The following is a 14375-nucleotide window of genomic DNA, read 5'->3' on the forward strand; positions in this document are numbered from 1 at the left end:
TTCATGGTGCCCCCGGGACCAAAAGTTTATTATTGAGAAATGTATCATAAATGATTAAAATAAGAGTAATTGTGGTTACCTGTCACCCTTAGTCTCAGTTATGTGCTGGGGGACAGGGTCGCGCTCCTGTTTGTCCGTATATTTTATGATTGGCAGCCACTAGACCTGGTTTAGCCTATCATCCCCAACCCGTGGCCAGAGGTGCCGAGAGGGAAGGGGGGAGTGGGTACAAATTACCTGGGCCCAGGCTTGCTGTAGGGTCCCGGATGGGGCCCGGGTCTGGTACCGCTCCACCCCTTTACTCATCACAGCAGGCCAGTACACGCTGCTGTGTGCTGGGCTGCACTGGGAGACTGCTCGCGGCCACAGCAGTCTCCGATGCCTGTGGGGAGAGCGATCAAGCTGATCGCCCCCCCCCACTGGTTAAGAGCCGGGCTGAGGGGGTTCACTGCGCCCCCCTTGCCAGCGCGCAGCGCCACTGCAAAACTTGGTTTATTTCTTTTTCCTAAGGGGGCGCGGCCATGCCTCCCACAATTAGACCATGCCCCCTGTTTACCAGGGCCCGGCGCGACTCTTGACGGACCTGCCCATAGCCCCCCTGCAAGTGCCCCGTGACAACCATTTTGAGAACCACTGCCATGGTAGTTATTCCCCAAATGGCCATGATAGCACAGAAATTTGTATTGGAATAAAAGGAGGATATAAAATAGATAAATTAAAAATTTTAAATAGTAAAAAAAACAAGCTAACCCGTATCTATTCCATTGTCGCGCTGCCCCCTGCCAGCCGCAGAGCCTCCCACAGAGCGCACGGACACCATAGACTAGAGCATCAGATTCAGTGCATGCTGTGATGGTAGAGCTTATTTCCCCTTCATGCTAGGTACCTGGAGGTGACGTGAGTGAGGGCACAAGTGCGGTCACGCCCATTAAGGCCAGCTAAAGAAGTTGTCCCCACTTAAAGAAGAAAGTTGTGCGCTCACCACACTTCAGGCTTGGTGGCTCGCTACGCTCACCACATGGTTATATTCCCCCTCTATGCCCACTTGGATGGTAGAGACCTCTTATCACATCCTATCTCTATCACATAGCTCCTGTTATTACACCAGGGGCAGCCACCCCAGCTGCTGGGGAACTACACATCCCAGCATGCCCTGCCACAGTGTTGCTGTTAAGGCATTCTGGGATCCGTAGTTCCTCAGCAGCTGGAGTGCCACAGGTCACCTGCCCCCTGGTGTAGAAATCAGACAGACACTGAGAGTATCATGGGTAATATTGTTTTCTCAGAACAGCCAATCAGCAGCCACACAGACGTTTTATATAATAAAATAAATAAATGCAGCACAAAAGTTACTTCTGATGACATGCAGACCCTCCAACATGACCCCCTCCACCCGATACAAAATGCTCTGCTCCTGGCTAATTAATTATTGCAGCTACCTGTGGTGATACACCTGTCTCATCTATGAACTTGCTCAATACAGGTGGCTGCAATCAATTAGGTGGGAAGTCTAGGAACAGAACATTTTGTATCGGGTGGAAACGGTTATGTAGGAGGGTAGGCACGTGATGTCTCCTGTGCAGACGCCATTTTGTGTAAAACAGCTCATGTTTCACAGCGAAAGATGGTCTTCAGAAAAATGTCTGTAATAAGATAAAATATAGACATTAATATACACATCTAGTGTTTAAATGTAAGCCCTCCTACTCCATGTCTAATACCGAATATTCACATTCAACTTTACCTACAAGTCTACGACCCTGACAGAGACACCATCACCCAGAGACCACCAGCACCTGCATTTAGGAGTTCAGTATTATCAGGTGCAGTACCGATGTGATCTGTGTATAGTGATCAGGGTGTGGTACGTGTGACCTGTGTATAGTGATCAGGGTGCGGTACGTGTGACCTGTGTATAGTGATCAGGGTGTGGTACGTGTGACCTGTGTATAGTGATCAGGGTGTGGTACGTGTGACCTGTGTATAGTGATCAGCGTGTGGTACGTGTGACCTGTGCATAGTGATCAGCATGTGGTACATGTGACCTGTGTATAGTGATCAGCGTGTGGTACGTGTGACCTGTGCGTAGTGATCAGCGTGTGGTACGTGTGACCTGTGCGTAGTGATCAGCGTGTGGTACGTGTGACCTGTGTATAGTGATCAGCGTGTGGTACGTGTGACCTGTGTATAGTGATCAGCGTGTGGTACGTGTGACCTGTGTATAGTGATTAGCATGTGGTACGTGTGACCTGTGTATAGTGATCAGCGTTTGTGACCTGTGCGTTGTGATCAGCGTGTGACCTGTGTGTAGTGATCAACGTATGGTACGTGTGACCTGTGTATAGTGATCAGCGTGTGGTACGTGTGACCTGTGTATAGTGATCAGGGTGTTGTATGTGTGACCTGTGTATAGTGATCAGCTCGTGGTACGTGTGACCTGTGTATAGTGATCAGCGTGTGGTACGTGTGACCTGAGTATAGTGATCAGGGTGTTTAGTGATCAGCTCGTGGTACATGTGACCTGTGTGTAGTGATCAGGGTGTTGTATGTGTGACCTGTGTATAGTGATCAGCTCGTGGTACGTGTGACCTGTGTATAGTGATCAGCTCGTGGTACGTGTGACCTGTGTATAGTGATCAGCGTGTGGTACGTGTGACCTGTGTACAGTGATCAGCGTGTGGTACGTGTGACCTGTGTACAGTGATCAGCGTGTGGTACGTGTGACCTGTGTACAGTGATCAGCGTGTGTTACGTGTGACCTGTGTATAGTGATCAGCGTGTGGTACGTGTGACCTGTGTATAGTGATCAGCGTGTGGTACGTGTGACCTGTGTATAGTGATCAGCGTGTGGTACGTGTGACCTGTGTATAGTGATCAGCGTGTGGTATGTGTGACCTGTGTATAGTGATCAGCGTGTGGTACGTGTGACCTGTGTATAGTGATTAGTGTTCCCTGTATTAGTGGGGCGCCGCACCCTGCCTGCTATTAAAATGCTACAATGCGCTCTGCCCTTATGGTGGCGCCCGCTGAAACCCACGGGCCGCAGTCTCCTGCAGGGGGGAAAGTTCAGGTGAAACAATCACTGGTGAATGAATAGATGCCATGTGCTGCTTCTCCCAATATCTCCTCAGGCAGCTCTGTTTATTATGGGATATGAATGTCAGTTTTTTTGTAGTCGATTCTAATTTGATTTTCTATCTGACTGTTAGTAAATATGGTGATTCTGGGCCTGGTTTAGCATAGATTGCAAACAACCAGAACTAACAAACAATAATCTTGCGCAGCTAGAAATAGTATTAAAAAAATTATTTATTATAATAATAGTGTAAAAATGCAAATAGGCTCATATATATATATATATATATATATATATATATATATATATATATATATATATATTAGGGATGTGCAGGCTCGGATAGGTTCGAGTTTGCACGTGGAGTTCGGATTTTTCCCTCCAAAAAAACGGAACTCAGAACGAGGCAAAACGTCATCTTACATGGACGAACATCATCATTCCTGGTCTTTTGTCCAGGAATGATGATGTTCGTCCATGTAAGATGACGTTTTGCCTCGTTCTGAGTTCCGTTTTTTTGGAGGGAAAAATCCGAACTCCACGTGCAAACTCGAACCTATCCGAGCCTGCACATCCCTAATATATATATATATATATATACTATGATATCGATATCATCATTATAAAAAACATATACAAAACACAACAGCATAAAAAATGGATATCTGATCCAAATATAGTGAAATGAATAGAACTAAAACAGTGTAGCTCCTCATATGACAGCCCTTTGGTGGGCGTGCCTCCCTGACGGGGCGTTCCTAAGGGAACGCCTACCGTCAGAAGCCGGCCCACTGACATCACTAGTGATGTCAGTGGGAGTGATTTTGGTTCTGATAGAGCCAAAATCACTCCGGGCCTTGCGGTTGAAAACCTCAACCGCAGGCTCCGGCTCGCGGTTTCGATGGTCGCGATGGTTAAGACCATCGCGGCCATCAAACTGCACGCTCGTATAGGCTGTGGGTGGTGACCCACAGCTATACGAGCGTCCAGGAGGACGCTCCATAGTTATGGAGGACGGCCCTCATTCAGAGCGTGCGCTCTGCTCAGAGCGTGCGGCTCTGAATGAGGGCCATAGTCCTTTGGATAATATTTGTGTGCACACGCTATTTCATTGGCAAAGAATATTCCTGGCCGCAGCCTACCTAGGTCCCTACGGTTTATACCAGAATACCGGACCTGTCTACTGAACCGTGAGTGCATTGTACCAGCTGGTATCATCCAATTAGCAGGATCACTCAGTACGCTAACTGAGTTGTTGGCTCTATATTAGGAACTCTATTATATCTCTAATAGACACTTTTGCTTCCTCTTATAGGAGACCCATGATTGACTTGATACAAAGTTATTGATTGTCATATGAGGAGCTACACTGTTTTAGTTCTATTCATTTCACTATATTTGGATCAGATATCCATTTTTTATGCTGTTGTGTTTTGTATAATGATGGTATCGATATCATAGTATATATATATATATATATGAGCTTTTTTGCATTTTTCACTATTATTATAATAATTTTTTGAATACTATTTCTAGCTGCACACGGCTATTGTTTGTTAGTTCTGGTTGTTTGCTCTGATACCTTCACAGTAGGTTTCCTTTGGCCTTGCAGCGCTAGAATTACGTGTTATTGTATATGCATACATATTGTTTTGGATTGTACCGATAGCGCTTTGTTTTTATTAGCATAGAACGCAAGCCTGCGTTTGCACGCACCCGTCCGCTGCAAGATTATGCTAATGTATATATTCGCCCGGCCGTACAGGGGCTGGCTGGCAACTTTTAGCCTGGGGGGCAAATGCATGCAGGCGGCCCTGGCAGAGGAGTAGCGTGTAGCTACGGTGCCCGAAGAACGTGCGTGCTACGGCGCCGCCCCCTCTCAAGTGTTTCAGGGAGGAGGTGGGTCCATATGGGATTAATGTAAGGTAAAAATAAAGATTAGGGGCAGCCCCCTGTCGTAGTGCCCATATGCAGTGCCCCCGTGTGCCACAGGAGATAACACCCTTATGCAGGCCTCCAGTAGTGCCCCCAGTAGTGATCCCCCCCCTATGCAGTGCCCCTTGTGCCCCCAGTAGTGGTCCCCCCTGTTCAGTGCCCCCAGTAGCAGTCCACCCCCCCATGCAGTGCCCCCAATAGTGGTAACCCTTATGCAATGTCCCTTAAATAGTGGCCCCAGGTGTAGTCTCCCCCCTATGCAGTACCCCCAGTATTGCCCTTTATATAGAGCCCCCAGCAGTGGTCCCTCGCAGTGCCCCCAGTGGTAGTCCCCTCCCCCTATGTAGTGCCCCTAGTAGTAGTCCCCGCCCCCCTATGCAGTGCCCCTAGTAGTAGTCCCCTCCCCTTGTAGTGCCCCCAGTAGTAGTAGTAGTTCCCCCAGTAGTAGTAGTCCCCCCCTTGGTAGTGCCCCCATAGTAACCCCCCCCCATAGTAGTGCCCCCATAGTAACCCCCCCTTGGTAGTGCCCCCATAGTAACTCCCCCCTTGGTAGTGCCCCATAGTAATCCCCCCCCTTGGTAGTGCCCCCATAGTAATCCCCCCCCCCCACATCGGAGCTTCACGCAGAATAGTGGTAGACCTCACCCTGCCGCAGAATTTGCTGAACTTCCTGCACGCAGAGGGACGCCACGCTGTGTATACAATCGCAGTTGCTAATATATGCACGCCCCTGCAACGGCATTGGAACGCCCTGTCACGCCTGCGTTTTGCTAACCACCCCCTTGATACACCCACAGACACCATTTCCGATCAATCAATCTCCGATGGTTCTACTGTGATCACATTCCCATATGCAGTGAACAGTTCGCACATGTGCAGTGCAACGCAGACCGCAAACATCGGCCAACTGCATGTGAGCGCAGACTTGCGTTGCTTGCTGAATCAGGCCCTCTGTAGTGGTCTATGTGAAAGTATCGATGTTTTTGGTCAGGATTCAGTTTTATAGTCTATATTGACTTCAGGAATCTGAGTTGCAGAATAGAATGAAAATCACCTACAAATACACCAAAATCGGCCTTTGGTACATATACCCCTAAATGTGAGTCTACAATTGTAACAGTGTGAGACTGAGAGCCCTAATTATCACATTCCATTCTGTACACAGTGAGGTAACAAATGACAGATGCTTCAACCTGAATAAAAGCTCCGCTCTAAAGCGTAAACTGTGCGAAAAATCAAAAGATCCGTCCACAAAACAGACTTTAATGTAAATTGTCTGTAACGTGTATCCTGTGGTGTTAAATGGCGGAACTAGCAGCGGTGCGGTCGGTGGCTTGCATCGGGCCCGCTGTGGTGCAGTTGCCCATAGCCACCGCTGCGCCCGCCGCTAGTGTCCCCCGGGCCTCACAAGTGTAGGGCAGACTGCAGTGAGAGCGGTCAGCACTACACAGTAACAAACACCAGCAGCGGCAGCAGTGTATTTGTTATAGCAGCCAATGAGAATCAAACAGACTCTCATTTGCTGCTGCGTCCACAGAGGGAGGCGGCTGGAGCTCACTCATGAGCTCCGCCTTCCAGCTCCCCCCGCAGCTGGTGGTGGGAGAGATGCAGAAGAGCGGACCGGGAGGAGCGGGGATTCAGGTAAGTTGTGTGTTTTTTTTTATTTTTTGTGTGTAAGGGGGCATGGGAACTGACACTGGCACAGCATAGGGGTTGCGCTACTGGGGGCACTGTATAGGGTTGGCCGCTACTGGGGGCACTATGGGATGGTGGCCTCTACTGGGGGCACTGTATAGGGATAACTACTACTGAGCGCACTGCATAGGAGGGACTACTACTGGGGTCACTGCATAGGAGGGACTACTAATGGGTGCACTGTATAGGGATGACTACTACTGGGGGCACTGCATATGAGGGACTACTACTGGGTGCACTGTATAGGAGGGACTACTACTGGGTGCACTGTATAGGGATGACTACTACTGGGCGCACTGCATAGGAGGGACTACTACTGGGCGCACTGCATAGGAGGGATTACTACTGGGCGCACTGCATAGGAGGGACTACTACTGGGCGCACTGCATAGGAGGGATTACTACTGGGGGCACTGCATAGGAGGGACTACTACTGGGGGCACTGCATAGGAGGGACTACTACTGGGGGCACTGCATAGGAGGGACTACTACTGGGTGCACTGTATAGGGATGACTACTACTGGGGGCACTGCATAGGAGGGACTACTACTGGGGGCACTGCATAGGAGGGACTACTAATGGGTGCACTGTATAGGGATGACTACTACTGGGTGCACTGTATAGGGATGACTACTACTGGGTGCACTGTATAGGGATGACTACTACTGGGTGCACTGTATAGGGATGACTACTACTGGGCGCACTGCATAGGAGGGACTACTACTGGGCGCACTGCATAGGAGGGATTACTACTGGGGGCACTGCATAGGAGGGACTACTACTGGGGGCACTGCATAGGAGGGACTACTACTGGGGGCACTGCATAGGAGGGACTACTACTGGGGGCACTGCATAGGAGGGACTACTACTGGGTGCACTGTATAGGGATGACTACTACTGGGGGCACTGCATAGGAGGGACTACTACTGGGGGCACTGCATAGGAGGGACTACTACTGGGGGCACTGCATAGGAGGGACTACTACTGGGGGCACTGTATAGGGATGACTACTACTGGGTGCACTGCATAGGAGGGACTACTACTGGGTGCACTGTATAGGGATGACTACTACTGGGCGCACTGCATAGGAGGGACTACTACTGGGCGCACTGCATAGGAGGGATTACTACTGGGGGCACTGCATAGGAGGGACTACTACTGGGGGCACTGCATAGGAGGGACTACTACTGGGGGCACTGCATGGGAGGGACTACTACTGGGTGCGCTGTATAGGGATGACTACTACTGGGTGCACTGCATAGGAGGGACTACTACTGGGCGCACTGTATAGGGATGACTACTACTGGGCGCACTGCATAGGAGGGACTACTGGGGGCACTGCATAGGAGGGACTACTACTGGGGGCACTGTATAGGGATGACTACTACTGGGTGCACTGCATAGGAGGGACTACTACTGGGCGCACTGCATAGGAGGGATTACTACTGGGGGCACTGCATAGGAGGGACTACTACTGGGGGCACTGCATAGGAGGGACTACTACTGGGGGCACTGCATAGGAGGGACTACTACTGGGGGCACTGCATAGGAGGGACTACTACTGGGGGCACTGCATAGGAGGGACTACTACTGGGGGCACTGCATAGGAGGGACTACTACTGGGGGCACTGCATAGGAGGGACTACTACTGGGGGCACTGCATAGGAGGGGCTACTACTGGGGGCACTGCATAGGAGGGGCTACTACTGGGGGCACTGCATAGGAGGGACTACTACTGGGCGCACTGCATAGGAGGGACTACTACTGGGGGCACTGCATAGGAGGGACTACTACTGGGGGCACTGCATAGGAGGGACTACTACTGGGGGCACTGCATAGGAGGGACTACTACTGGGGGCACTGCATAGGAGGGACTGCTACTGGCGGCACTGCATAGGAGGGACTACTACTGGGGGCACTGCATGGGAGGGACTACTACTGGGGGCACTGCATAGGGGGGCCTTCTACTGGGGGCGCTGCATAGGGGGGCCCACAGCATATCCTTGCACCTGGGCCCACCACTCTCTAGTTCCGCCACTGGTGGTGTTTATAATAATCCTTATATTTATTCCTAGGTAGCTGAGCTGTGAGGAAGCGGAGAGTCTTTACTAACAATCGCATAACGGTGACACCCGTCCTGTATAAGTCATGGAATCACAGACGATGGACGAGGACAGGAGTCACATGACTGAGAGGATATTGCATATCACCCTGGAGATTATCTACCAGCTGACTGGGGAGGTGAGGGGGTCTGGGAGTGTCACAGTTACATCACTATTATCTCTATTACTAACAGGGACCTGACTTGAGAGGTGAGGGAGTCTGGGAGTGTCACAGTGACATCACTCTTATCTCTATTACTAACACAGGGACCTGACTGGGGAGGTGAGGGGGTCTGGGATTGTCACAGTGACATCACTATTATCTCTATTACAAACACAGGGACCTGACTGGGGAGGTGAGGGAGTCTGGGAGTGTCACAGTGACATCACTATTATCTCTATTACTAACACCGGGACCTGACTGGGGAGGTGAGGGGTTCTGGGAGTGTCACTGTAACATCAATATTATCTCTATTACTAACACAGGGACCTGACTGGGGAGGTGAGGGAGTCTGGGAGTGTCACAGTGACATCACTATTATCTCTATTACTAACACAGGAACCTGACTGGGGAGATGGGTAATTCTGGCAATGTCACAGTCTATACAATAATGTCTCTAAACATACAGGATTACACAGTAGTGAAGAAGACAACTGGAGAGTGTGAGACATCCAGCAGCCGTCCCCATGTGTCAGGAGGACTGAGCAGGACCCAGATCCCCATCACGGTGCCTCCACCTCACTCACTGATACATGAGAAACACAATGACCAGAAGATCCTGGAACTCACCAACAAGATCATTCAGCTGCTGACTGGAGAGGTGACTGCTGGGAATGGGACATTATACAGTAACACCAGGGGATGTGTCTGGGTGATGACTGGAGAGGTGACTGCTGGGAATGGGACATTATACAGTAACACCAGGGGATGTGTCTGGGTGATGACTGGAGAGGTGACTGCTGGGAATGGGACATTATACAGTAACACCAGGGGATGTGTCTGGGTGATGACTGTATCATTGTGTGTGTCAGGTTCCTGTAAGGTGTGAGGATGTCACTGTCTATTTCTCCATGGAGGAGTGGGTGTATATAGAAGGACACAGGGGTCTGTACAAGGACGTGATGATGGAGAATCACCGGCCCCTCACATCACTGGGTAAGAGGAGACTGTCATTTATTGTAATGGAGAGAGCAGCTATGGGGCCACCTATATACACATCATCTGATAATCACATATATACAGTGTAATCAGTCACTGTGTGTCTCCTACAGATGGATCCAGTAACAGGAATACCCCAGAGAGATGTCCCCGTCCTCTTTATTCCCAGGATCATACAGAGGAGAACCACAGTGTCCCACAGGGGGATCAGGTAGGTGGGATTCAGGGAGTTGCCCAATACCAAAGTGATGCTACAGTATATGATCTGTAGGACAGCTGTGCGGGTCTCATACACTGAGGTCTTCTGTTTACTCTGAATTATTGTATTGTCTTGTGGGCTATTCAGGTTGAAGAACATATGAAAGTAGAAAAAGTAATGGTAGGAGAGGAGACGTATGTGATAAGTGATCAGCTGTCTAAGGAGGAACAAATCCCTACAGCTATCAGCACAGGTGAGTAATAATCACTAAGTACAGAACAGTCACATATTCTCCTTGTTCTGTCACTACAGCACTCTCTTATCCTACACCCTCCTCTGTCACTACAGCACTCTCTTATCCTACACCCTCCTCTGTCACTACAGCACTCTCTTATCCTACACCCTCCTCTGTCACTACAGCACTCTCTTATCCTACACCCTCCTCTGTCACTACAGCACTCTCTTATTCTACACCCTCCTCTGTCACTACAGCACTCTCTTATTCTACACCCTCCTCTGTCACTACAGCACTCTCTTATCCTACACCCTCCTCTGTCACTACAGCACTCTCTTATCCTACACCCTCCTCTGTCACTACAGACTAATGAGGACATGGTATCTGCCCAGTGGGGGAGTAAGAAGCCATCAGCCCCTATTATACTCCTGCTCTCCCCCTCACATCATGTCACTGTGTGTTACCAGCCCAGAGATCTGACCAGTCTCCTCCCCACATTCTTTGGTGTTTATCATCACTACAAGAGATGTCATTCTGAACCCTGAGCAGTGGGAAAAGGCTTTGTCTCATTTCAATAGATCCTCCTGACCTTAACACGTGACATTACCCATGGTCCTCCATTTGCGCTCCTAATAGTAATATTTGTACATGAATTCTCAGTGAGGATTTTCCTGTAATGGTCTGAGCTAAGCTATATACTGGCACTAATGTATGATATAAATATGTAATGCCATGTAAATGTTACAGGTGTGTGGCTTGTAGGTGTGAGGAATGGAGTCAGGCTGTGTGAGGTCATATAACTATCCTGACTCAGTAGTGCATTGGAAAGGGTTTTTTCAGACCATGGGTAATGCTAGTAATTGGGGACAATGTCTTACTGTCCAGAAAAGTGAAGATATATGGTAACTCATTAGACCCTGGAGAGTGGAGGCTTATCTGCAGATCTAGCTAGAACCTACATGCTCCTTGGCTTCTAATACTTTTTTACTGTGGCCGAGGTCCTGTCCCACATGGCATGGAAATTGTTGTCTCAGAGTCTGGAGCCCATTTTTGACCTCGGGGAACAGGCTGGAGCAGACCCTCCTGTAAGTTTTCTAGTTGGGAGATATTGAGATATTTCCCTCTCCTAGGCTTCCAGGTTACTGCTAAGGGCTGGGCTTTCTTACCAGGCAGCCTCATGCAAAGAGGGGAGAACATTTCCCTCTGTCTTCTGGCAACCATGTTGAACCTCTTCTGGAGGATACATATGCCATGCACAGTGCAAGTATACCTGTGCATTGGTTAAAGGACCTGGCGCTGGATTACCCCTACTGTATCCTGTGTCAGAACTGTACAAAAGAAGAACTCTGACAGCTCAAAGTTGTAAATTCTTCGAACATCATCTACAGGAGTTTATCATCTGAACTTCCATGTACATCTACATGGTGTGATATTTCTTTTTAAATAAATTCCTTCTTTAGGGTCCATAGGCAGTGGCGTAACTTCATCCCAGGTGCCCGGAGGCAAGATAAATGTTGGTGGCCCCCCCCCCCCAAACTAAAATGTACCACCCCCCCCAGCACCTATGCCAGCCCCAGCAGCCGCCGCCCCTCTTATGCAGTTCCTTTTATATAATGCCCCCAGTAGTGGTCCCCCTATGCAGTGCCCGCCTATGTAGTGCTCCCCAGTAATGGTCCCCCTATGCAGTACCTCCAGTAGTGCGTCCCCCTATGCAGTACCTCCAGTAGTGGGTCCCCCTATGCAGAACCCCCAGTAGTGAGGCCCCTGTAGTTGCCCCCAGTAGTGAGCCCCCTCCCGCACGCGCACACACGAAAAAAACAAACACTTACCTTTATCCCCGCTCCAGTGCTGCTGCCGTCCATCCCCGGCGTCTACTCCTCGGCACTATGGGAGTGACGTCATTACGTCACTCCCATAGTGCACTGCGGGACCCGGAAGACGGAGGGAGCTCCGTCCTCCAGCTGCCGCCAGGGTTTGAATGGGAGCCTGGCGCCCGCTGGTAACACTCAGCGGGCGCCCGGCAAATGGAGGGTGCAGGGGGTGCGACCGCACCCCTTGCACCCTCCGTAGTTACGCCAATGGAGGTGGAGCGCCGATCAGCGGCGCTCCTTCTCCATGCAGCTCCCGGGGACAATGGAGCCAGGTGCCCCCCTTCAGGGCTGACGCCCGGCGGCAAATGACTCAATTGTCTCCGGGAGTTCCGCCACTGTCTATAGGGCTACACAGTGAGACCTTGGGTGTAGGTGAGACTTGGACACTACACAGTTAAAGCTTTTGCAATCCCAGGATGCAACGGTTCTTCCCCCGATACCCCGCCGTTGAGCCCGAGGCAAATCCGTTTTGTTGTTGTCCGGCAGGAGCTGGTTCATTGCTATCACGGTGGGCTGCCTTATGCAACTCCACAGCATAGCTTGCTAGGCGGCCTCGTGGAAGACCACAGACTGCAACTCGGAAGCAGGGGACAGGTAAGGCGGGGTTACCGCTTTTGGTGGCCCGCAGATGGGCAGTCTTCCCTCCGGTCTCGGGGGACAGACCAGAGGCGCTGAGGGTGAACACCGGCTCCATCCGCGTGATCCACTACACCACCAAGGTACATATGGAGTTGGGAATCCAGCGTCCCAGTGGTTAACAATCAGCATGGGGAGGTCAGCTTTCTATTACAGCGGCCCCTCCCCTCAGCTCAAGGCACCATTCCTCTGAGGTCTGGCTTCTCTGTACTGCTCTCATCCTCCAACCACGCCCCCTCAGATGTCTCTGGCGGCCATCTTCTACAGGCTCAGCCACAGCTCTCTCAGGGAAACGCAGGGTCCGGTCCCCCTACATACCTTTCCCTGTAGACAGGTTATGTAGCACTATAGCCTACCAGCCTTTTAGGACATTGTACAGCTACTGCATATGTATTTCTGCATTGTATGTGACTTATGCTAGCGCTGTCTGTCTATATATTCTCTCTCTACTGTCAGCATATATCTTTCCCTTTTTCTCATCTTTGCCCTAACACACAGGTGTATTCAGGGTTTTCTGTACCCCAGATTTCTTGTATTTGTGAAGGTTTTCACATACTGTTGGTTACTACACTGTGCCATATTTTGTGCTGTGTGCTCCTGCAGCTTACCCAAGCATAAGACTGTATCAGTATATTGCATCCCCACTTGTATATCACATACCTAGTGGTTGCATATTACTCAGTGCCATATTGTGTGCTATACTACTCGGCAATGTCCAGCAAAGGCAAGAGTAGCAAGCAAGCATCTGCTCCCATGCTGCTCTCATGCAAACTATGTACTGCAGGCTTAAATGATTTAATACAGGATGTGCTATGTGTCAGGTGTTATAACCCACCAGGCCAATCAGATCCTCCAGCCCCAGCTCAGGAGCCCCCTGGGCTTTCTTTGCTCAGGTGTTGACTACTATTGTGGACCACTTTGCAGTCCCAGCAGTAATTCCCCCTATGGGGCTGCCGCAACAGTTACAGGCAATACAGGTACCTCCTATGCCTATGGATAGACATACACTCTACATCAGTATAGAGCTTAGCGGATACCTCTACAGCTTTTCACAATATGTTGCAATGTGAGAAGCCCCTACCCAATAAGACTACTAAGTGTTCTGTGCTATCTTCACAGTCTACACAGCTCTCAGATTTTGAGGTATCATCTGAGATATCTGATCTCTCTAACACGGAGTCCCCCTCAGGGGAGGAAGAGATTCAGTCCAAACTTAATATATCGGGTGTTAGATCTATTCTTCAAATAGAGGAGGATGAGCCAGCCCCTAAATCAAAGCATCCACTATTTAACTGACAAAAAGTGGCTTCTGCAATGTTTCCTCTCTCAGATCAACTAACTGAGAACATGGCTTGGCAGATACCTGGTAAGAGGATTCAGCTCCAAAAACGCCTGACCATCCATTTCCTACAGCTCACTGTGCAAAGTGGGATTCCCCTCCAGCAGGGGATTCCAATGTTACAAGATT

General features: G+C 49.9%; 1 protein-coding gene across 1 annotated transcript in view; it reads left to right on the top strand.

Moving 5' to 3' along the window:
• Window positions 1-1606: 1606 nt before the first annotated feature.
• Window positions 1607-14375, top strand: part of LOC148454345 (uncharacterized) — a 105262-nt gene continuing 92493 nt past the window's right edge. Inside the window, exons 1-6 of the mRNA XM_088461015.1 lie at window positions 1607-1823; window positions 8781-8946; window positions 9437-9628; window positions 9840-9963; window positions 10080-10177; window positions 10313-10418. Coding sequence (XP_088317141.1) covers window positions 8854-8946; window positions 9437-9628; window positions 9840-9963; window positions 10080-10177; window positions 10313-10418 — 613 coding nt within the window. The 5' untranslated portion in view covers window positions 1607-1823; window positions 8781-8853. The remainder of the gene's footprint in view (window positions 1824-8780; window positions 8947-9436; window positions 9629-9839; window positions 9964-10079; window positions 10178-10312; window positions 10419-14375) is intronic.

Source organism: Taudactylus pleione, unplaced genomic scaffold, assembly GCF_031769625.1.
Source record: "Taudactylus pleione unplaced genomic scaffold, aTauple2 ptg001003l, whole genome shotgun sequence".
Classification (NCBI taxonomy): Eukaryota; Metazoa; Chordata; class Amphibia; order Anura; family Myobatrachidae; genus Taudactylus; species Taudactylus pleione.